Source organism: Gobio gobio (assembly GCF_949357685.1).
Source record: "Gobio gobio genome assembly, chromosome: 11".
Classification (NCBI taxonomy): Eukaryota; Metazoa; Chordata; class Actinopteri; order Cypriniformes; family Gobionidae; genus Gobio; species Gobio gobio.
Window position 1 is genome coordinate 47,878,839 of NC_137104.1, and position 24,493 is coordinate 47,903,331.

Below are 24,493 nucleotides of genomic sequence, written 5' to 3' on the forward strand. Positions count from 1 at the left end.
ACCCTGTCTGAACATATACGTTCACAAAAAAATCTGAATATGTAATGAAATAAACAAAGAAATGTAATGGAATTAACAAAGGATAATTAACCAAACATTTTAGACTATCCCCAAACAATTTTTGCAAAGTTTTACAAATTGTAGGCAATAATAGAATTAAATAAAGAGGAGATGAAATGTGGAAAATGAAAAAGTTTGTTTTAAAAACACCAAAAACTGATATGCTCAAAATAAAAATATGGAATAAAAAAGAGCAGGGATTCACTTGCTCAAGAAACACAGAAACACAAGCAGATCTTTCAGCTCTGCAACTGTTCACAAAAAGTGTCACTCCAAGATTCTTAACTTTAACACGCTGCAAAAGAGGGGCGTTTTGAGGTTTGAAATCCACCACTCACAATAGATGTAGGTGCAACCAATAAGGTTACCAATAAAAATAAGGCAACCAATAAAAATAATCCTAATTTTACAGAAAAAAACTTCAGTTTATTTACAGTATTTTCTTGTAATTTTGAATTATGTTTAAAAAGATGTAAAATTACAAACAATATCTAAATAAACAACTTGACTGTTATTTTAAGGATTATATCATTAATGACAAACTACAGTAATTCTCATTTTTTTATACAGGAACATAACTGTATTATTTTTCTGTTTTCATAAATAACAAATTCATGCAAAATTACAAACAATATCTGTAAATTAACAACTGTAATACAATATTTAGCTCATTATATTAAAGATTTATGTTTATGTCCATACTAACAATTTAACATTATTCTTTGTCATTTTGAAGTAAATCTTATTAGTTTTATATTTACACTGTAAAAATAAAAACCTAAAAAAACAGCAGCTACAGCTGCAAAACAAAAACCGTAAAATTAAAGTCAAATATCTTAAGTCAAATAAAGTTAAAAAACTTCACAGAAATTTACATTAAACGTTTTAGAGAAAACACTATTAGTTTACAGATTTTTCCTTATTTAAATTAAGATATTTTAATTTAATTTTCTGTTTTACAGTGAAGGTGTATTTTTACATTCAATTCTGGATACAAATATAACAAAATATATAGCAAACTAAATATCAAACAATAATTGTTTTTAAAGAGTACAAATCTGCACTGCTCTCCAGGTTGAAACTTCTGCCCACACCACAAAACACCATTTGACCAATTAATTAAATATAACAGCAAATAAAAATAAATATACACATTTTCTAACTGTTGTTTAAAACAAGTTTTTTCTATATTTGCAAGGCTATTTGCTGTCTTTCCGTGTTCTTTTGAGCGTGATTGGTCAATCTGAACGTCATCCAGAAATCTGGCCAATGACAGTGCGCGCCTCCAGTTTGAATTATACACCCGTTGCCGTTGCCGTTGGAGTTGATCGCGGCTTCTAATCTTCACGTCGGTCTATTAATGGCATTGCATGGACCATTTAAACCTGTTAAAATCTTATTTTGGACGAATTTTGATGGTGGGATGTCGACTGAGAACGAAAAAACATGAATACGAACAGACTAAGTTTCCAATGGCGGACAGCAGACGGCAGAAGGTAACGTAAATCCCTTTATATTTGTTCTACTGCTCATCAAGATATAACGTTAGTGCATTAAAGTCATATGCTAATCGTGATTAACTTACATATTCTGTTTCTGTGTTTTGTTGTGTTGTAATATTGTTAAGATAGGGCTGGGTGTTATGGCGATCTGATGATACTGACTATTGTTAGCGATTTTGCTGTAAACGTTAACATTACCTTTTTATATTGCGGAATGGGAATATAGCGTATATAACGCAGCACTGACTGTACTAAAACTTTTTGACATTTTGACAAGGAAACATGCATGAATGTAGAATAATGAACGGGACATGCATGTGTTAAAATAAGCCTCTCTCAGACAGCATGCGATTCCGAAATCAATTATCTTTCTGTAAAATGCACACAGTTATCTCAGTAAGCCTGTCATGTGAGGTATTCACTTGATTTAAACAGTCAGTTATGTCTTAAGTAAAGTCAAACAGTTCAAGTTAACTTGGGGAAACCCGGATGCGTGTCATTATGTGCATCCGTTCTTAAAGGGGCTGCAGCTTTGTCATCATTTTAATAAAACAAAAGAATAGAGAAGACCTTCTGCTTCTTTAAGAATCAAGTGATATTAATTAATTGAATATCATACAGTGAAGACTTTTAAAGCAGTATTATTCTGTAGCATTTTAATAAAATATCCATCAAAATAAATATATTGTGATATCGTTATTGTAAAATTTCTCATGTATGTATAATTATATGGTCATAATGCCCATCCCTACTGTCAGCTAGTTTTAAGATCAAGCTTGTCATGAAATGTAACAGAGCTTTGGAATGAGTAATCCGAAAACACTGTCATGTACACTTGTTCAACAGAGAGGACAGGAAAACACCATACTTGGACTCTGAAGAATTATAGGCAAACCAGGATTTTGGATCTACTGTGAAGTTTTTGTATGGGCCTGGTGAGTATGTTTTGCAAGTCCATGTCCGTAAGTTGATAATTAATATTAATGTTTTATCAAACAAATTAATATTCATTTGTGTGTGTGCATGTTTCTTCCCCCCTCATGATCCAGAAGTTTTGGATCCATGATCCTGAAGAACTTTTACAGATGTTGACCCTGAATGTGTAAAAGGTAATCTTAAAAATTATTTTAATGTTCTCTGTTTTTTTCTGTAATGTAGACGCATGCATTTTCTGTGAAGTTGCTTTGAAACAATATCAGGGTTTTTCCTACATTGAAATTTTTTTGCCGGCCGCCAAAACAAATTTTTGTCCCGCCAAAGCCTTATTTGTTGAGTTATTGTGATTTTATGAATGATGTAGAACAGATGACTGCTGCACTTGAGTTAACTGAGTGACAGAGAGAACGACCAGTGAGCTCATCCCGCTCGCACGCTCTCTGTCTTCAAAATAAGCATTCTTAGCTTTCTAATGTTTCACATATTACGTTAATCAAAATCAAAAGGTCGGAAGACCGAATCCATGTTGCACGTGGCGCTATCAGACGTCTTCCTTTAATTACCGCTGGGTGTGAAATGCGCTCAAAAAACATTGACTGATTCTCTGACCAGCTGCATAAAGCATACTTTAAATAAACAGGAAACAAATCCTATCCGGTTATGTAGTGTTTTCTGTGTGTTGACAAATCTTTCGCAATGTTCTAACAGACGGGATTCACACACAACGCGTCTGCTAATGTCCGATTTGCCACCTAATGACTCCTTTGAACTGAATCATTTTAACAACTGGTTAGAACTGAACTGTCCAACACTGAACTCACGAATTAGTTTAATCATTTACTCAGAACAACACCTGAAATGAGAACACAAGTGTGCTTACCCACTTTAGCAAGAGTGGATAGTAAGAATTAGTTTTAATTATCAACAGTCTTTCAGCTTATTTATGTTCATAATGTGTAGTAAAATAAATCGCCTAAAATCATTTAGTTTAGACTGGAGTGAAGTGAACCCAGAACAAAGTTGTTGTTAGCTAGCTGATTGTATATGGCAGAAAATTAGGCTATTTGTTCATTTTTTTAATATTGATATGATTACCAAAACAAACAATTATCAGTAAATAGTGTAAAAATGAGGGAAAAAAACAAACATCAAGGTATCAAAATAAGATAAGCAAAAGTTACAAACTTTCTTTGAATTTATTTCAAATTTATTGTCAGTTTTGTGCTTGCAGATCAAGTGGGTAGGGTATTTTTTTTTAGTGTGTGTGTGTGTGTGTGTGGACGACCATGTCTGTCAGCCACCACCGAAGACCATTTTTGACCCAGGAAAAACCCTGAATATGTATTGTGAAAAGCGCTATACAAATACATTTTAATTGAATTGTTTTACTTGCTTTTATTGGCATTAACTATATATTATTAATGTATTATTTGGCAGGTCGCAAGATGTATTTTATTTTGTGAGACTTTGCTGAGGAAGTATTCTTTGGCTCAGTCTGAAAAGGCCCAGAAAAGAAACACTATGAAGAACATCACACAGAACCGTCAGAGAAAGAGACGGGTAAGTTAAGAAACCGGTTAAGCTTTTTCCCTCCAGAATGTTACTATACTCCTCTCTGAGTTTTAGTGGTTAATTTACTGTCATGTTTTGCAGTTGCTGGAAACCAGGTCCAGGGTTGCACAAACCAACACAGAACCTGTGGAAGACCGCAACTATAGACCTGATGAAGATGAAGATGATGCTGTTGTTGATGGAAGGCTTGGTTAGGCTAGCTACTACAAACCAGACTAGACTGACCCACACTACACATCACATCACCAGCCCATCACGGCAGTTTGAAAAAATGTTCAAAACTCAAACAACATTGTGTTAGAGTTGGTCACAATTATTTTATAATTTTAATATTCAATTGTTCCATTTTATATTTTCTTTATTCCTATGTTTATATACTTATACTTTTATTGGTTCCCATATATAGAACATTTACATATATTTTATATACACTTTTTAATTTATAGATTTCTTTGTCTCGTTTTATGATGTATACTTTGTATGTTTGTTCCTTTTTAGATGTCCATGTTGCTTTTGATCTCCATGTTTTGTATTGTTGTTCCTCTTACGTCGCCTTCCTTTAGAAACATTTTGTTCACTTATCTTTTCCCCCATTCATTTGAATGTATGTTTATAATGCTCTTTGTTCTTTTTATTTGGTTATATTGTTTACTTGGAATATTTATGTGTATTTTATATACACTTTTTTTTGTCTTATAAATTTATTGTTCTCATTTTATATTGTTTAATTTGTATATTTATTCTTTTCCTTTTTATGTTCACTGTGTATTTTATTCCTTTACATCTGTCTTTTAAATGCATTTTGTTAATTTTTTTTCCCTTTTTGTTTCTTTACCAATTCAATTTAACGTATATTTATGTTCTTTGGACTGTTTATATTTTTACATTTGTTCCTTTACATTTTCATCCCTTTTAAATACATTTAGTTCACTTGTTTTTGTTTCACCATTGTTTTAATGTTCGTTTATAATGCTGTTAAGAATGTTTTTTTTTTTATATATACCTTTTTAATAAATATTTCAGACTTTCTCAAATTGTTTTGTGTGTATTTTTCTTTTGGGAGGGAGAGGGGATTATTTTATATATATATATATTATATATTAATTAGCAAAATCTGCATAGCTGGCCTATAACCAATCAAGTCCCTATGCTACAAAACCTAGCCCACCCTTAGCCTTAGAAGTAACCAATAAAGTCACTTGACTGGGTTTTCAATGCGTCCTGTCCTCCAATAGCAGTCTGGGTTTTGGGAGTGGTTTTAAAAAAAACAACCAATCCAGTTTGAGATGAAGGACCAATAGGGGGTGGAAGGCAAAGCTGTTTAGAGGTGTGAAAATGTCTCCTGGGAAAAACTTGATGGGATTATTTGCCATGGCAACAAATGGCTGTAGCATGGGAGTATACGGCCACAACATACATCCGATTTGGTACCATTTCGGATGAATACGGACATATACGGATCCATGGAATTTGACCTATCCGGCCAGTATACTCCTGGATTCTTCTGAATTTCAGCAGTGTATACAGGAGTATCCTGGTCCGGATACACCTTTTTTCATGCAGTGAAACCTAATCAGCAGCGCCTCCTAGTGGAGCGTAGTAATTACTAAATTAAGTCACCTCACATCTCCCCTCTTAAGCTGATTAACAACAGCAGAATAAACATTTGCAACTTGTCTATAATCAATAAAGAAGATACCAATTGTGATTCAACTTAACCAATATCTAATATAACATTTAGCTGTATGTGTGTTAATTCTACTATGCAGTAAACACAGCCCAAAAGAAAGAGGAAAACAAAACAATAGCAATTGGTTTGGTGTTTCTAAACTTCTCTTAACTCGCTCTAGAAGGGTGTACCTTAAAACATCATTAGTAAAGGACATTTCTATCTCAAACATAATCCTTAAATCTAACAGGTGGCTTAATAGCTCGACCAGCAAGGGTCCTCTTTGGGGACAAACCAGAGCCAGTAGGAATGGTGGGAACACAGGGCACAGATGCATTAGTGTCAGCGAGCGGGGCATCTGAGTCAACTGGGTCAGGAATATCAAAGTCACTAGTCTCTGACGCAGTAACTTGGGTTGATGACTCGGGCACTTCCTGTAAATGCCTCCTGTTCCTACGTGCTACAGTCCCATGGTCGGTTTGAACGATATAGGATCTGGGCTCTGGTGCTTTTGCAATGACTTTCGCTGGGGTCCTCCAGCCCTTCTCCCCGTCCAGCTTAACTGTAACACTCTGGCCCGGCTGTAGTGTTGACAAGGGCCTAGCTGAATGACGCCTGTTGCAGAAGAAGCGGTAGGCTGATTTAGTCTGTTGGTCTTTCAGTCTTAAAGTTTGGTGATCAACTACAGTTGGACGTAACTGCTGGGGCAACACCGGCACCGTAGTCCTGATCTCACGGCCAAACATGAGGTGAGCTGGGCTGTGACCTGTTGCGGTAATGGGAGTAGCTCTGTAGCTCATCAGGGCGACCTGTGGGTCTGGCTGTCGCAGGATTCTCTTGGCGATGGCAACGCTCCTCTCAGCCGCTCCGTTTGCTTGCGGGTAGTGAGGGCTGGACGTCGTGTGCTGAAAGTTGTATGTCTCACTGAACTGTCGGAACTCGCCTGAAACGAACTGGGGGCCATTATCCGTGACTAGCTCAAGAGGAATACCCCACCTCGCAAACATACACTTAAGCTGTGAGATGACTTGGTTACTATTTGTGGTAGGCAGATGTGAAATCTCAATGTAACGTGAATAGTAGTCTGTCGCTACCAAATATTGTTTACCATCCTGCTCACACAAATCAGCTGCTATTTTCTGCCAAGCACCTTGTGGCAGTGGTGTGGTAATCAGTGGCTCTTTTCTTTGGGTTGGTTTGTTCTTACAGCAAAATTCACATGTGCTGACTAGCTCCGCAATGTCTTTCCCGACACCTGGCCACCACACTGACATGTTGGCCCTCTTCCGGCACTTTGTGAGTCCCTGATGACCCGCATGTATTTGTGACAGTACAGTCTTTTGCATTGTGGATGGAATAACAATGCGGTCATCATGCATTAAAAGTCCGCTGACTTCTGACAGGTGAGCTCTAACTGTGTGATATTTGAGCAGGTTGTGTGGCAAGCGTGACAAGTCTGAGGGCCAGCCATTGTTCGTGTAACGAATCACAGTTTGCAGAATGTTATCGTTGCTTGTGGCCTCTCTTATCCTGTTTAATCTGTCTTTAGTGATTGGCCTTGTTTCAATCACTGCCTGAACATAAGCTTTTACCTCATGCTCAGTGTCGGACACAGTACAGTCCTGCAGAGGATTACGAGACAGAGTGTCCGCCACAATGAGCTGCTTCCCTGGAACATGAACAGCTTCTGGATTGAACTTCATTAAGCGCATCAAAAGTCTCTGACACCTAACAGGTGCTTTGTCCAGGTCGTATGTGTTTATCAGCGGAACAAGGGGCTTGTGATCAGTCTGCAAAACAAATCTGTCCATGCCCTGCAGATATCTCCCGAACCGCTCGCACGGCCACACGCTGGCGAGGCATTCTTTTTCTATCTGGGAGTACCTGCGCTCCGTCTCTGTCAGTGTCCTTGAACAAAAGGCGACTGGGCGGAGTCCCTCGTTGTGCTCCTGCAGCAGTGCGCCCCCCAAGCCATAACTGCTTGCATCCGCACTTACAACGGTCGGCCTTGTTGCATCATAGTATGCCAAAACAAGTGCTGAAATCAACATTCCTTTTACCTTTTTGAAGGCATTCTCTTGTGCCTCTCCCCATGTCCACATTGTGTCGCTTTTCAGTAGAGAGTTGATGGGGTGCATTGTTGTAGAAAGATCCGGGAGGAATTTTCCCAAATAATTAATCATCCCGATTCTCTGCCGTAGTTCTGTTATGTTTGTCGGGCTGGGAAGCTCCGCGATGGCTCTGACTTTCTCAGTGTCCGGTTTGATGCCATCCTTTCCGATGATGTGTCCAAAGTAGTGGATCTCAGATTTGCGGAACTGACATTTATCCTTGTTTAGCTTCAGTCCTGAAGCTCTGATCGTTTGCATCACCGCTTGCAGGTTCCGGTCATGGTCCTTCATGTCTTTGCCATAGACCAGAATGTTATCCATTACCACCACTGTGCCCGCAAGGTCTTTGAGGAGAGAACTAATTTTCTGTTGAAATATTTCAGGATCTGATGTAATGCCGAAGGGTAAACGGCAGAAACAGAAACGACCCACGGGTGTAATGAAAGTCGTGAGCTTCCTGCTGTTCTCATCGAGCGGAATCTGCCAAAACCCACTTGAAGCATCGACAGTGAAGAACACTGTTGCACCTGACAGCTTTGGAGCAATATCCTCTAAATTCGGCAGAATGAATCGCTCTCGTTTAACAGCTTTATTAAGTTTAGTCAGATCTACGCAGATCCGTGGTTTCTTGTTCTTTTTTATCACAGGCACCATGGGAGCACACCAGTCTGTGGCTTCTTTTACTTCCTTTACGATGCCCAGAGACTGCATCCGTTTCAGTTCCTCCTCCACTTGAGGTAAGATTGGGAATGGTATGCGCCATGGGGTAGCAATGCTGTTGGGCTGAGCGTCTGGCCTCAGCTCTATTTTCACTGGTTCACATTTCAATAGTCCAATGTCCCCAAAAACGTCATCATATGATTCAAGCCCATTAACTCTGCACACTAGTCCCATTTTGATAGCTGTTTTACGACCCAGCAGGGTTGTAGTGAGGGGGCCTGACATAACATAAATCCAAAAGGGAAATATTTCACCATACCTTTCACAGGTAGTCATGAATTTGCCTTTACAAATCAGTGTTCCACCTGGGCTGGTGAATGTCGACTTCGTTTTGATCAGAAGAGGGCGCTGTTGCAGTTTCAAAAATGTCTCCTCTGGAATCACAGTGACATCTGCGCCCTTATCAATCCGAAACGTGACGGTTGAGCCATTTATTTCTAAATCCTCATACCATTTGTCTTCTTCGCTGTCAACGACCTCAGCAACAGCCCCTAGAAACCAGGCACTGCCCTCATCACTATCACATTCAGTAACGTCTCAGGTTACTTGCGTAACCTATGTTCTCTGAGTAGGGAACGAGACGCTGCGTCACTTTAATTACGTAATGGGACGCCCTCTGGGTGTGCCGATTGTCTGAAGCCCTTATAGAATCACGCCAATTGATTGGCTGATGGCGCGCACGTCGCCCCACCTGACGTAGTCACCTATATTAGCGCTCGCGCGCGCCATCTGCTCCTCAGATTTCTCTGCCGAAAAGGAAAGCCTGTCGGCAGCGCGAAGAGCTTGGCAGCGTACGCAGCGTCTCGTTCCCTACTCAGAGAACATAGGTTACGCAAGTAACCTGAGACGTTCTCTTTCATAGGTTCACTCGACGCTGCGTCACTTTAATGACGTAATGGGAACGATATACCAAACACGCCAAGCTAAAGCGCTGCCGTATCTGGCTCAAAGAACACCAGATAACCTACATGACTAGGTTAAGCAGACAGGACATGCGAACCCGGAGCCATGTCGAGATCCAAACTATAGAATCTCACAAAAGTGTGCGGAGAGGACCAACCTGCCGCCACACAAATATCTTCCAAAAGAGCCCCTCTAAAAAGTGCTTGAGAGGAAGCCACACCTCTGGTAGAATGCGCTCTAATATCAAGAGGTGAAGGTAAACCACGCACCTCATAAGCTAAGGAAATAGCCTCTGTCACCCAATGGGAAACCCTTTGCTTCGAAGCGGCAAGCCCGCGGCGGCCAGCACCGAAGCACACCAACAGCTGGTTAGATTTCCTCCAACTGTCTGAACGGTCAACATAACACTTCAACGCTCGAACTGGGCAGAGCAAATGAAGTTTCTCGTCTTCCTCCGAGTCAAACGGAGGGGGGTGAAAGGAGTGAAGAGTAATAACCTGAGAGCGAAATGACGTGGACAAAACTTTGGGCACATAACCTGGCCTAGGTCTTAAGGTAACCTTGACTAAGCCAGGGGCAAAATCCATACAGGTCCCACTAACAGAGAGAGCCTGTAGATCGCCCACTCGTTTCAAAGAAGATAGAGCTAACAAAAGAGCAACTTTGAGAGTCAGAATTCGCTCAGGAGCTGACTCCAAAGGCTCAAATGGAGCCAAAGTTAGCCCTTCAAGGACCACGGAGAGGTCCCAAGAGGGAATACCAGGGGAGCGTGCCGGTCTCAGGCGCCTAACCCCTCGCATGAAAGATGAAACCAGTCTATGCTTGCCTAGCGGGATTTCGTCCGACTCCCTACCGGCAGCTATAGCTGCGACATAGACCCGAAGGGTGGTGGCCGCTGCTCCAGCAGCAAATTTCTCCTGCAGGAACTCCAGAACTGAACCAACCGGGCAGTTAACTGGATCCGCTGCATGAGTCGAGCACCACGACTCAAAGACCCTCCACTTGGAGGAATAGAGCTTCCTTGTGGAGGGGGCTCTCGCATTAGCAATGATCTCCTGAACGTCTGCAGAAAGACCAGCGTTTAGTATCGTTGGCCCTTGATGGGCCATACCCACAACTTCCAAATCTCCGGGTGAGGGTGCCAAATCCTGCCCTGAAGTTGTGTCAAAAGGTCCTTCCTGACCGGTATCTCCCATGGGGAGGAGTCCAGGAGGAGAACCATCTCCGAGAACCAAGTCTGGGATGGCCAGTGTGGAGCCACCAGCAGGAGGCTGGCCCCACTCTCCCTTACTCTGTACAGAACCGCCGGAATCAGCTTGATGGGCGGGAACGCATAGAGTTTCAGATTGGGCCATGGATGCGCGAACGCATCTATCCCCAACGGGGCCGGAGAGCTCAGAGAAAACCAGAGCCGACACTGGGACGACTCCTTCAAGGCAAAGAGGTCCACTTCCGCTTTCCCGAACATCTCCCAAATCTGTGACACAGTTTGAGGGTTCAGCATCCATTCCCCCGACCGGAGCTTCTGTCTCGACAGATAATCTGCAGCGAGGTTCAAGACTCCGGGTACATGGACTGCTCTCAGGGACAAAAACTTGTCCTGAGACCACAGGAGGAGTCGGCGCGCATGCCTGTCCAGGGTGCGCGACCGTGATCCTCCCTGGCGATTTACGTGAGACACCACTGCCATATTGTCGGTCCTGACAATGACATGATGCCCCCTGAGTGAGGGGAGAAAATGCTGAAGGGCCAGGGATACCGCTCTCAACTCCAGGCAATTTATGTGCCAGGAGAGAACTTCCCCCTCCCAGATCCCCATAGCTGGTCTGCCCTCGAATACCGCACCCCAGCCGGTAAGAGAGGCGTCCGTCGTAACCATTTGGCGACGGAAAACAGCCCCCATCTTGACCCCTTTCTGAAGAAAAAGAGGGTCCCGCCACATTGATAGGGCACGAAAGCAGCCGCGTGACACCTTCAATAGGCGAAGGGCCGATCCTGTTGACCGAGCCCCTGAGCGTTTCATCCACCAGAGGAAGGGCCTCATATGGAGCAGTCCCAGGGGAAGCACCGGGGAAGCTGCGGCCATGAGACCCAGAAGCCTGCGACACGTACCCACAGAAACATGATGGCCTAGCCTGAAGCGGACCAAGCATGTTGTGATACTGGAAATCCGAGCAGGGGCCAAACGGGCCTGCATCGGAACGGAGTCCAGACGAACACCTAAGAAGGTGGTCTGCTGAGCCGGAGTAAGAACGCTCTTGTCTGTGTTCACTCTCAAGCCAAGAGATTGAACGTGTCGAAGAACGACATCTCTGTGATGACAGGCTAACTCCCTGGAGTGGGCCAAAATGAGCCAGTCGTCCAGGTAATTGAGAATACGGATGCCCTGGAGCCTCAGCGGGGCCAGAGCAGCATCCATACACTTCGTGAACGTCCTTGGTGCCAGGGCAAGGCCGAAGGGAAGGACTTTGTATTGATAAGCCTTCCCTTTGAAGGCGAACCTGAGAAACTTCCTGTGTCGTCTGACAACCTGAATATGGAAGTAAGCATCTCTCAGGTCTATAGTGACAAACCAGTCCTCCGCACGTATCTGAGACAAGATAGTCTTTAGCGTTAGCATCTTGAACTTCCCTTTGTAGAGGGCGAAGTTCAGGCGGCGGAGGTCCAGGATGGGACGCAGACCGCCGTCTTTCTTCGGAACAAGGAAATAACGGCTGAAGAAGCCACATTTCTCCTCTGTTGCCGGAACTTCCTCTATTGCCCCCTTTAGGAGGAGAGAAGAGAGCTCTTGTTGTAGCACAGAAGCCTGAGAGGCGCTGTTTACTACCGTCTGAGCGACCCCGTCGAAGCGAGGAGGGTTGCGACAGAACTGAAGCGTGTAGCCTGACTGAATCGTGCGGAGGACCCAGGATGATATCCCTGGCAAAAGTTTCCACTCGAGGAGGAAATTTGACAAAGTGGGAGGTATGATGAGGTGCGGTGGACATACCTGAGTTGGGGTGTCGAGCTGGACCTCTGAGGGGGGTGTGGCCATCCGCAGAGGAGAGCACGTGGCGTCCTGGCGCGGAGTAGACAGTGGAAGGCTGGGCCGCTCTGGTTCCCGGAGAAGAACGGATGTGTCTCCGTCTGGACGAGCGGCGGATGGTGAGCCAATCAGACGTGAGGGGAGAAAGCAGAGAGCGTCTCCTTCCTCCAGCGCCGGAAAAGGCGAGGATATAGTCGGTTCTGTATTCCGAAGCGCGCTGGGCGGCGGAAATGACAGAGCTGGATAGGGAGAGCTGGTGGGGGGCGGGCAGAAACGCTTGCGCGGTCTGACCCAGCCCCGGTCGTGAACTGCAGCTCCCCTTTTTCTGACCGGAGGGTCAGGAGCGACTCGAAGTGGCCGAAGCAGAAGGTTTGCTGGGCCGCTTTGGGTCGATGCGTTTGTGAGGACGTTGACGGGGAAATGGACGACCGCGAGCTCCCCAGACCGTGGTGGGTGGAGGATAACTCTGGTCGCTCCTCCGGGCGGTAAACTCTCTTTTGAAAGAGGGGCGATCTCTGGACTGAGAGGGGGAGGGGGAAGGAGCGTCCCTCGCTCTCCTCGGCATGAACTGCTTAAGAGCGGCAGACTGGGATTTTGCAGATCTAAACTTCTCAACCACAGTGTTAACCGCCTCCCCAAACAATCCGGACTGGGAAATCGGAGCGTCCATAAGGAAAACTTTCTCCTTATCGCGAATCTCAGTGAGATTAAGCCATAAGTGGCGCTCCGCCGCCACCGCGCCCGCCATAGAGCGCCCTACAGCGCGAGCTGTGTGTTTAGTTGCTCGTAACGCCAAATCCGTGGCTTTACGAAGCTCCTTTACAGCTTCCGGCGTCAAACCGGTGCCCTCGTCCATTTCCTTCAGTACATCCGCCTGATATGCCTGGAGAATGGCCATAGTATGAAGGGCCATGCCAGCCTGACCAGCCGCCATGTAGGATTTTCCAATCAGGGCAGAAGTGGTCCTGCACGGCTTAGTGGGAAGAAGGGGGCGGGACTTCCATGAGGGAGCTGAAGATGGCGCGAGGTGAGTGGCCAGCGTGTCCTCAACCGCGGGAATAGCGGAATAGCCCTGTTCCTCAAAACCCACGAGGTTAGTGAAATCAGCGGCTGCCGCGTTAGTTAGGCGGGCTGAGAACGGCTGCTTCCAGGATCTAGAAATCTCACTGTGTAGATCACTGAAAAATGGTAGCTTCCTCCGCGGAGGCCTAGAATTAGGGCCGCTGAGGAATCTCTCATCCAACCGAGAAGATTGAGCTTCGCGGGGTTCATCCGGCCACTCGATCGCGAGCTTCTGTGTAGCGCGCGCGAGTACATCCACGAGCTCGTCATACGCCGCTGATGGCCGCGCTTCCTGGCCGCTTGGCGGGAGAGCGTCGTCAGTATTTGCAGCACCGAAATCCTCGGAGTCGGATGCTGCAGTGAAAATGACATCCTCCAGTCCGAAGGAAAACCGCATCGCGTGCCTCCAGGCTGGGACAGAGATAATCATGCGAGTATTCCACAGGCGGAGTCCCGCGCACATGCTCGGGGGAGAGAGGGAGAGAAAGGGCGAGGCCCGTCTGCTCGCACTCCACATCCTCGAGCTCTACATCCGAACCCCAGGTCGCGGATCCAAGAGAGGCCTGCGCGGCCTCGGGAGCGCGACGGGGAAAAACGGATGACTCCCTCTCAAAAACCGCGAGCCTCGAGCGGAGGGTTTTGAGAAGGAGGTTATCGCAGTATTTACAGTTAGAGAACCCCTGAACCGCGTCGCGTGCGTGTGGAAATCCCAGACATTTAAAGGTCCCATGGCATGGCATTTTTCTATTATTTTATAGTGTTTCCTGAGGTGTACTTATATTGTTAGTATGATTTTTACATCATAAAATGTCATAATTTAGAAATAAAAGGCATTTTTTCTATACTGCTGTTTGCCCTGTGGCTGACTGCCCTGCTTCAAGAGGCGTGTCTGCTGTGAGACTTCAGGAAAAACGCCCACTGTTGTGATTGGCTGATATCTTTGCATTTTAAATGAGCGGAGGGGGCGTGGTTTAACGAGCCACGAGCAGGCACGAGTCTGCCAGAGACAGATGGACCTGTGTTCACTTCACATCAGTTCTCAGCATGTCTCAGTTCAGGGTGAACTGTTGTAGTTACTAGAATATACTTCTGGTTATTAGTTTATTTCTAGTCAGAGGGACTGTCACTCATGTCAGAAAGTTAGTAAATTATGGATCAGCGCTGACTCGAGACGCGAACCGTTTAGAACGATTCAGTCCGATTTGGTGAACTGGTTCGGTTCACTAAAAAGAACCGATTCAAAAGAATGATTCGTTCGCGAACAGGACATCACGGAGACGGAGCGATTGCTAACAAAGTTATTTATAGTAACTACTGAGTTATGAGAGCGCTGTCAGTCAGCGCGAGTTTATTGTGTTTGTATCTGAGAGTTCTGAATAAACACGAGTCCCAGTCACACCGAGTCCTCTTCATCATTATTCTACCAACTTTGTAACACATGCAATGTACCATTACAGCGAGATGAACGAGTTAGTAAGTTTGATTAAAGCATTATTTCTAGATATGTTCCAATCATATGAATAGCGTCAGTGATGCGCATTGAGTAACTTACACAGCGCAAACAAAGACACAACAGCAGTAATCGAATGTAATCCAGTTTATTGTGGGGAAAGCTGGCTAGCCTAGCCGGATACCCTCACGCTTACCCCCCTTCTGCTTAATCTCACGCCGCGTTTGGTGCCTCCGCTGTGGGCCAGATGCAGTACTGGGGGTCGGGGATGTTGAAGGCCGAGCTTCGGCGTGTGTGAGGTTTATCTCTAAAGATGTTACTGCTGATGTTAAACAGAAAAGACTGTATGCACATTTTAGAACAGATAGACGCGACGAGGACGTACAAAACACTGACTCACAAGATAGAAAACACGAAAACACTGTTCTGTCGGGAGAGAGAGAAGCCGCAGCGTGTGCACGAATAATAAATAATTAGCTACACATAAGAAATCAATGATCACAGATCAGAAGGAACTGAAGAAAGACTTCTGTTTTCATTTGTACATCCAAACACTGAGAAACTGCCAGTTCACTCGTTCACAAGTAACGTTAATGATCTCTCGAGCGTTTGCATGGGCGTGCCAGATTCTCTGGGCGGAGGAAAGGGAGGAAACCGTTCCTGTTTGGACGTCAAAGCAGGAGACTTCAGGATTGGCTCGTCTGGCCTGTCATTTTCTCAAAGGCAGAGAAAGACAGCCAGAACTCGGGTTTACACCGATCAACATTTCTATCCACTTGGGGACAATATTCAGGCTAGGGGAACTCATATTAATGTTGAAATACCTCATAAAATGAAAATTTCATGCCATGGGACCTTTAACACACTTACTGTGGGGATCGTCGATCGCGATGAAGCGAGTGCACGGCGGTGGGCAACGTCGGAATTCCATAGCACTTCACCACAAGGAGAACAAAGTTCCACAATCCGCGGTCGCTGAAGTGCTGAGGTAGATATCGACAGTTTTTTTTTGGGCCAGAAAAATCGATAACCGAAGGGCATGAAATGGCCGCTTCGTGAAGGCAGAGAAATCTGAGGAGCAGATGGCGCGCGCGAGCGCTAATATAGGTGACTACGTCAGGTGGGGCGACGTGCGCGCCATCAGCCAATCAATTGGCGTGATTCTATAAGGGCTTCAGACAATCGGCACACCCAGAGGGCGTCCCATTACGTCATTAAAGTGACGCAGCGTCGAGTGAACCTATGAAAGAGAACTTTAAGTGCATTCACGTTTTTGGTTTTACACATTGCTTCGAAGTGGCCCATTTACGGCAGCGTTTCCCTGTAGCTGGACATGCACTGTGCTCCTGCTGTCTCCCACACCTTGTACAGCCCTTTCTGTTTGATGACTGTTGTGCACATTTATATTGTTCATTGTCTTTGGCTGTTTGAACTTACGTGCATTTACGGCACCCACTTCAACATTTGTTGCTCTGGCGCTGGCATTTTGTGTTTTTACCAGCTCGGAGTGTCGTGCGATACTGATCGCCTTTTCCAAGGTCAACTCCGGTTCAAGTTGTAGTTTCTGTGACACTTCCCCATCTGCGATCCCAATCACAATCACAATCCGATCTCTTATCTGTTCATCTTTTGTCTGTCCAAAATCACAGTGCTCTGCTAATTTATACAGTTGTCTGACAAACGCCTCCACGCTCTCCCCTTGGAGCTGTGAGTGGCGGTGGAAACAGGCACGTTCATGTATTGTATTTCGTCTTGGCACAAAATGTTCATTGAACTTTCTCAAAACTTCGTCATAGTAGTTATCGACGTTGTCTGGGAACGTGAAAGTGCTAAAAATAGGTTCCGACTCTTTGCCCATTGCATATAACAACGTATTCACTTGTACATCACCGTCTTCTTGGTCTAGCATAGTAGCTATCCGATAGCGGCTAAAACGTTGTCTCCAGATCGGCCACGCCGAAGGCTGGGTGAAGTCAAACGATTCCGGAGCCTGAAACCATGTCGCTGCCTCAGTCTTGTCCAATGGGTGAAAGAGTCACTTCTGACACCATGTCATGAATTCACCGATTCATAGAAGTTGACTTCAATATCTTTTATTCAGTGCAACAGCAGAGATCAGTACACTTTGTAAGCGCACGTGAACACATGTGATAGTCTTATTCTTTTAGTCAAAACACAGCAGCGACAAGCCGCAAACCTAATCAGCAGCGCCTCCTAGTGGAGCGTAGTAATTACCAAATTAAGTCACCTCACAATAAGTATAGTTATACAGTTCTTAACTGTGTATCTTCTGTCATGTCATTATCATGTATATTTACCATCCTAATTTGTTCTCTCACAGAAACCACATGTATGTATATCCACGCAAACCTGTTTATGCCTTGCAATTGGATGACTGAATAAACATTACTATCATCAAAGTTCACTCTGGATTAGCTGCAGTTCTTTCTAGCCGAATAATTAGGCCAGTTGAGTTCCAACCATCCCACTGCGCACAGAATATCCCACAGGCACCGTGTCGAATGTGGACGAGGTCGAACTGGAAGCCATGTTAATCTTGGACTAAATCGGCTACCGTAGGAGTTAAAACGAAATCGGAATTGAGAGGAAAAGAAACTAAAATTCACTGGATGGTCATATACCTTTTCACCGCTAGATGGGGGAAAATATCACACAGTGTAGCTTTAATAATTTGAGTGAAATCAATGACTCTCTCATAAAGACACAAGTCACTTGTCGCCACCTACTGGTCCATCGATGTAACCTGTACAACGAGTCTAAAATCCCCAGCACTAAAACACAGACTGACAGACTGTCTGGAACAAACACAGACAAGCAGAGTGATACAAACAGTGAAAAGTCCTGGTGCTGTTGGACTGTATATCAGGACTCTTGAAGGACGGAAACTAAATAATGTATAATACATATTTAACTTAAATTAAATTATTTTAAACTCACTTTTCTGACTTCTGCTGAGTGTTTGACGTCTTGAATCTTTTTGATTCTGTCCTGGATCATCTGCTGCACGTCTTTCTGTGTCTTCATCAGTTCAGTCTATAGACAGAGAACAACACACACACACACATTTATCATAACAGAGATTTACTGTCTTCTGAGGAAACACACAATTCTTTTCATAATAAGCTTTTATTACATAAGATTAAATAAAATGCGTTTCCTCTTGATTTGAGCCCTTAAAAGCTCAATAAAAGTAGCTTTAATAGTAAATTCTACCTTCTTCTCTTCACACTCCTCTTCTATAAGAACAGTGTTGTGGTTCTTGTGATCTCCGTCAGTGCAGGACAGACACACACATGTCTGATCATCTCTACAGAACAGCTCCAGAGGTCTCTCATGTTTCTGACAGATATAGTCCTCCAGATTACTCACAGGATTGATCAGTTTGTGTTTCTTTAAACCTGCCACTCTCAAATGAGGCTTCAGGTGAGTTTCACAGTAAGAGCTCTGACACACCAGACACGACTTCAGGGCTTTCTGCTTTCTTTCCTCACAGAAGTCACACAGAACTTCAGGTTTTTTACGAACTTCAGGTTTCTTCAGAACTTCAGGTTTTTTCTCAGGACTTTTCTTTTTACAGTGATCTACGAGCTCTCTGAGTGTGGTATTAATCTTGAGATCAGGTCTGTGCTTGAATGTTTCTTTACAATATGGACAGTTGCAGGTCTGGCTGTTGTCCCAGCACTTATTCAGACAGGTCTTGCAGAAGTTGTGTCCACATGGAGTGCTGACTGGATCAGTGAACACGTCCAGACATATAGAGCACTGAAGCTCCTCAGTCAGTGGACCGCTGGAGGAAGACATCGCTGGAGAGAGAAATGATGAAGATAAATCACCTGCATTAGTCTGAAGTTTGAAGAAAAATTAAAACACACTGAATTCAAGTTTCTCATGATCTTAAAGACATTTAGTTTGAAGGGCTTTTGTGTAAAATATTGAAATTATGATGATGATTTTATTATATTGATGAGTTGGAGCAGACAGAGAAGGAAAATAATCAACAAGTTTAAAAAGAATCCCATGATTCACCTCATGAATTTGGTTGAATGAGCAGCTTTGAATAAATCAAAAATGATTTCTCAAATATATAAGAGATCATGTACAGTCAGCTGGTCATTACTGCAAAATGAACCCAGATAAGCTGATCAATACCTCAATGTGAAGTCGTACTGTACATTCCTGAACAGTATTTTAAATATCACCATATGAGAAGAGTGAACGTCATTCATGCGCTAATTCTTTTCTGTGTCACTAGCCGCGTTTCCATTACCCTTCAAATTGCGCAAATTGAAATTGCGAATTGAAAATACGCCCAATGGAAACGCTGTCATTTCGCAATATTTTTTTGTCGACTTTTAAAAAATATCGCAAAAGTTTTGCGCAAATCTGTAATGGAAACGCGGCTACTGACTTATGGTTTTTCGCTATTGTTCAAGCCTTTCAAGAAATATATATATTTTTTTAACAAAACATTGTATTTCACAATATAAATTATGACCAATATACTGATAAGACATTTGTAATACTGCATATGTTTTACACACTGTATTTGGTCAATCAGGTTTAAATGAAATCTTGCCTCAAAAGTCAGATTTGTAGTTACTTCATATTCTCTCATGACCAGTTTATCAATATTTATATTAAAGTGTTAAAATCTCATTGATGGCGAGGGAAACACAATAGCCTAATGCTGCCTTCACGTGCTATCGGAAATTTTCTAATTCCCACTTTAGAAGTCGGGATTACGAGCTTGTTGCATTCAAGTGCTTTGTTGTCGGAGTGAACAGGAATCATGGTGGACACCAGGTTATTCTTGCCTATTTATTGGGAAAATCTTATTAAAACCAACATCATATGTAGTCTCCCATGCACCGACAACCATATAAACATTCCAGATAGTCCGCTTTCTGCTGATTCTGTAATTTCAGTCAAATGCAGGCTATTTTCGCTGTGTACCAAACATACAACACGCTTCATATGATTACTCTTACATGTAAATATGCACTACATTAATGTCAAGACAAGACGACCTAAAAAAAAACAATAAAACCACACCTGCCACAGCAGTCTAGTTCTCCCCGCCACCATGTTTAAAGTTTATTGCTGCCTTCACGTGCTATCGGAAATTGGGTAATTCCGACTTCTGAAGTCGTGATTACGAGCTCATTGCATTCAAGTTTCAGAATGTGGGGGCGTTCATGTGCAATTTTTTACCTCGGAAACTCGTATTTACGATAATTCCGATAGCACGTGAAGGCAGCATAAGACACGCCCATCTCGGGAATTGGGGTATCAAAATTATTTCCGAACTTCCCAGTGTTATGCTGCCTTCACGTACTATCGGAAATTTCCTAATTCCCACTTTAGAAGTCGTGATTACGAGCTTGTTGCATTCAAGTGCTTTGTTGTCGGAGTGAACAGGAATCATGTGGGACACCAGGTTATTCTGGCCTATTTATTGGGAAAATCTTATTAAAACCAACATCATGCAGTGTCCCATGCACCGACAACCATATAAACATTCCAGATAGTCCGCTTTCTGCTGATTCTGTAATTTCAGTCAAATGCAGGCTATTTTCGCTGTGTACCAAACATACAACACGCTTCATATGATTACTCTTACATGTAAATATGTACTACATTAATGTCAAGACAAGACGACCTAGCTGTTTTGGGGGAAAAAACAATAAAACCACACCTGCCACAGCAGTCTAGTTCTCCCCGCCACCATGTTTAAAGCTTATGACATGCCCATCTCGGGAATTGGGGTATCAAAATTATTTCCGAACTTCCCAGTGGTGAACACGACATCAGAGGGCGTTCATGTGCAATTTTTACCTAGGAAACTCGTATTTACGATAATTCCGATAGCACGTGAAGGCAGCATAAGTCGTATTGTCTTGAAATTAACATAGTACATATTTACATGTGAGTAATCATATGAAGTGTATTGTATGTTTGGTACACAGCGAAAATAGCCTGCATTTGACTGAAATTACAGAATCAGCAGAAAGCGGACTATGTGGAATGTTTATGGTTGTCGGTGCATGGAGACTACAAATGATGATGGTTTTAATAAGACTTTCCCAATAAATAGGCAAGAATAACCTGGTGTCCACCATGATTCGTGTTCACTCCGACAACAAAGCACTTGAATGCAACAAGCTCGTAATCACGACTTCTAAAGTGGGAATTAGGACATTTCCGATAGCACGTGAAGGCAGCATTAAACACGACATCAGAGGGCGTTCATGTGCAATTTTTACCTAGGAAACTCGTATTTACGATAATTCCGATAGCACGTGAAGGCACCATAACTCCTCAGTGAGACTCATAAACTCAATCTGAACTATGACCTTCTGTTTAGATCAGCAACAGCAACAAAGTCATTTAACCTACAAATAAATTAGGGATGGGCAACAGTGGTCGAGTAATCGAGTACTCGAACGTGACAGCGATCATCGATCATGAGAACGATGATCGCCCTGAAAAAAAATATTTGTCTCTTTTTTATTGGTTATTGCGTCGTTTTGCGCGCCGGAGGTCTGATTGGTTAGCGTTATACAGCACATCTCCTGACCGCGGCGAAATAAAGTGAAACTGAGGCGTGCACTGCAGTGATGTCTGGAATCACTGTGATCATTAAATGGTTAGTGCAAGATGTGCAGCGCCAATCTGTCATGTACATAGCATTATAATGAGAACACGATGGAAATTAGAATGCTGTAAATTCTATGTGCTTAGTTCCCGTGTATTAGCTGATCCACAGAGAAACTAGCGAGAACACTCAGACTAGCGCGTGAAGTTCATGTGCGCATTCGCGTCCTTTTCTGCAGATGCACGTTGTAAGATTACTTTTATGTTTTCTATATCTGATTAATCTAATATAAGAAGCGTTTGGTTGAGCTTAATAAGCTAGCAAAGCGCTGCCGTTATACCGGCTGTTGTTCAATCTCTTCAGTTTCAGCTCAAACGCATATTTCATGCTTGACATGATGGTTTAGAGACAGTCATATTCTTTTAAGATAGGCTATTTCTTTCTCAGAATCATTGATATTAGTAATGCAGCAGTGCTATATACTGTTCTCGTATTTTTTAACAGTAGGCTAGACCTAGTTTATTTAAAGTTGTTTTTCGTTATGAGTTCGAAAACGCGCAGTGATGTCTGTAAACGCTTCGATCATGAATAATACAATTAAGTGCATGATAGTCAATCTGTCAAAGCATTATAATGAGAACACGATTTTAATAAAATGTTGTTTCTGTGTGCTTTCGTTGTCCGTTTATCAGCGTTGTAGGGAAGAGCGCATTCAAAATGTTCCGTTTCAAACCCTTCGCCTGTAAAATCTAGCACGCTGAAGTTCACGTGTTCATTCACGTCCTTTTGTGTTGATTTATGTCGTTATAGGTTCATAATAATCTTCATATTAATATTGATATAGGGTGCGTTTGGTTGAGTTTATTAACCAGCTAGCAAGCTCTGCAGGGTGGTGTTATTTCATTGTTTCAGCTCAAATGCAATGCTCGATATTACTGACTTGGTTATTTGAGACGGTCATTTTATAAAGACGTTTCTTTTTCAAAGACATTTATGCATCATAATCTAGCAGTTATTTTTTGTTTTATATGTTCATGTTTTCATATACATGTTTTCATGTCACGTTTGTATTTGTCAACAACCATTTTCATAACAGTTTTCATTATATCAATGACGGACATGCCCCGCCCCCTGCACATGCCCCGCCCCCGAGTACTCGAGTACTCGTTTTTGAGACCTATCGATGATCGAAATGAGAAATTGACAAAAATGCCCATCCCTAAAATAAATATATATACAAAAAATAAACAAATATTGTGTGACCAAGTCCAGTGTGTATGACACTGTAGTTTTAATATTATTTCATATAAATGTGATTTCCAGCTGCAGTTTTGCAGGTTTGTGTTCAGTCTGTCTGCAGCTCATTTACTTCCTGTTTCTTTAGTCTTTATGTCGTGTGACAAAAGGACAGAAACGCCAAACTTTGCTTCACAACCAATTAAACGACATAATTTGAATACAATTATGATACAATTTCAGTGCAGTAAACAACTAAAGTAGTTGAGTATTTGACATGTTTAAACCTCTGTTCCAACTTATTCCAGTTTGACATAAACTGTGGCCGGAAGTCATTCATTCTCAAAGGGAGCCCGGCGGCGAGCTTATGTTTACTATAAAACTCTTACGACAATGACGTCTTCTAATATCTTCAATTGTTGTGTATACTGAGCTGCAGCGGACACACTTGAAAACAACTTTACTTGGACCCATTGTGCGAGCTGTCTCTTTAATACCGCGCTCATTGGGCTGACATATTTTACACACCCACCAAACGAGAGAAAACGCATCTCAAACCCGTTGCACACCGTTTCCAGGAAACATGACGTTCAACCAGAAACCGTAGCAAAACGTTACGCACCGGTTTGAGCTTAGAAAATGCCCCAAGTTTGTGTTCAGTCTTTCTGCAGCTCATTACTTCCTGTTTCTTTAGTCTTTATGTCACGGGACAAAATGACAGAAACACCAAACTTTGCTTCACAACCAATCAAATTACAGACTTTTAAATACAATTCTGAAACCGTTTCAGTGCAGTAAACAACTAAAGTAATTGAGTATTAGACATAAACCTGGTTGTGTTCAACTTATTCCAGTTTGACATAAACCTACTGAACCAGATCACTTCCATTAGAAACCTGTTCAGCTCAATCTCTCTTATATTTCTATCATTACCTGTGAGGATCAGATGTGTCCACAAGACTCTTTGAACGGCTCAAGAAATATTCTGTTGTTTGAAGAGGTTGATCGTTTCAGGCGTCAGTATTGTTGTTGAGTTTCACTTTCTCTGAACTGCAGTGATGTCAGAGCTCCTCCAGTAGTTACACATTTACATTTGTCACTGTGTTCAGTGTAGCCTATTATGACTGATGTTTCTCTCAGATTAATCTCAGCGTTTGTATATATATATATATATATATATATATATATATATAAATAAAATAGTTTACACATCTAGATGTGTGTCTGAATGCATACACTCTAAAAAAAAAAAGGTTCTATATTGCACCAAAAATGGTTCTTGGCTCGTAATCATAGGGGAACCTTTTTTAGTGCTATATAGCACCAATTTTGGTGCTTCAGTGGTTCTTCAGCGGTTCTTCAGAGGTTCGTCAGCGGTTCTTCAGAGGTTCTTCACCGGTTCTTTGACTAAGGTGCTATATAGCACCTCTGAAGAACCACTGAAGAACCACTGAAGCACCAAAATTGGTGCTATATAGCACTAAAAAAGGTTCCCCTATGATTACGAGCCTTTTTTTTTAGAGTGTACTGAAGAGAAATGATGTAGCAACATAACAATTACACAATGTAAAAACTGCACATAATGTAATAAGTATTAGGCTACATTATTATTGTAAAAAAAATTCATAACG

The 24,493-nt window shown here is 42.8% G+C and overlaps 1 protein-coding gene and 1 long non-coding RNA gene across 5 annotated transcripts in view; one reads left to right on the top strand and one right to left on the bottom strand.

The window, feature by feature from the left end:
- The window catches only part of LOC307134426 (E3 ubiquitin-protein ligase TRIM39-like), a 116,563-nt gene extending 92,541 nt beyond the window's left edge, over window positions 1-24,022 (bottom strand). The window contains exons 1-3 of one of the 4 annotated variants that reach the window (XM_079830167.1): window positions 23,796-23,911; window positions 18,245-18,834; window positions 17,969-18,064 (exon numbers count right to left, since the gene is read on the bottom strand). In XM_079830167.1, the coding sequence (XP_079686293.1) occupies window positions 17,969-18,064; window positions 18,245-18,832 (684 nt within the window). In that variant the 5' untranslated portion in view covers window positions 18,833-18,834; window positions 23,796-23,911. Of the gene's footprint in view, window positions 1-17,968; window positions 18,065-18,244; window positions 18,835-23,251; window positions 23,387-23,484; window positions 23,567-23,795 lie in introns of those variants that run through there. The other 3 variants (XM_079830165.1, XM_079830166.1, XM_079830164.1) reach the window with 3 other exon arrangements.
- LOC307134440 lies at window positions 2,588-5,098 on the top strand. The gene is made up of 3 exons (XR_013817568.1): window positions 2,588-2,671; window positions 3,936-4,058; window positions 4,152-5,098. It is a non-coding gene; the product is annotated as an uncharacterized lncRNA (long non-coding RNA).
- Window positions 24,023-24,493: the final 471 nt, after the last annotated feature.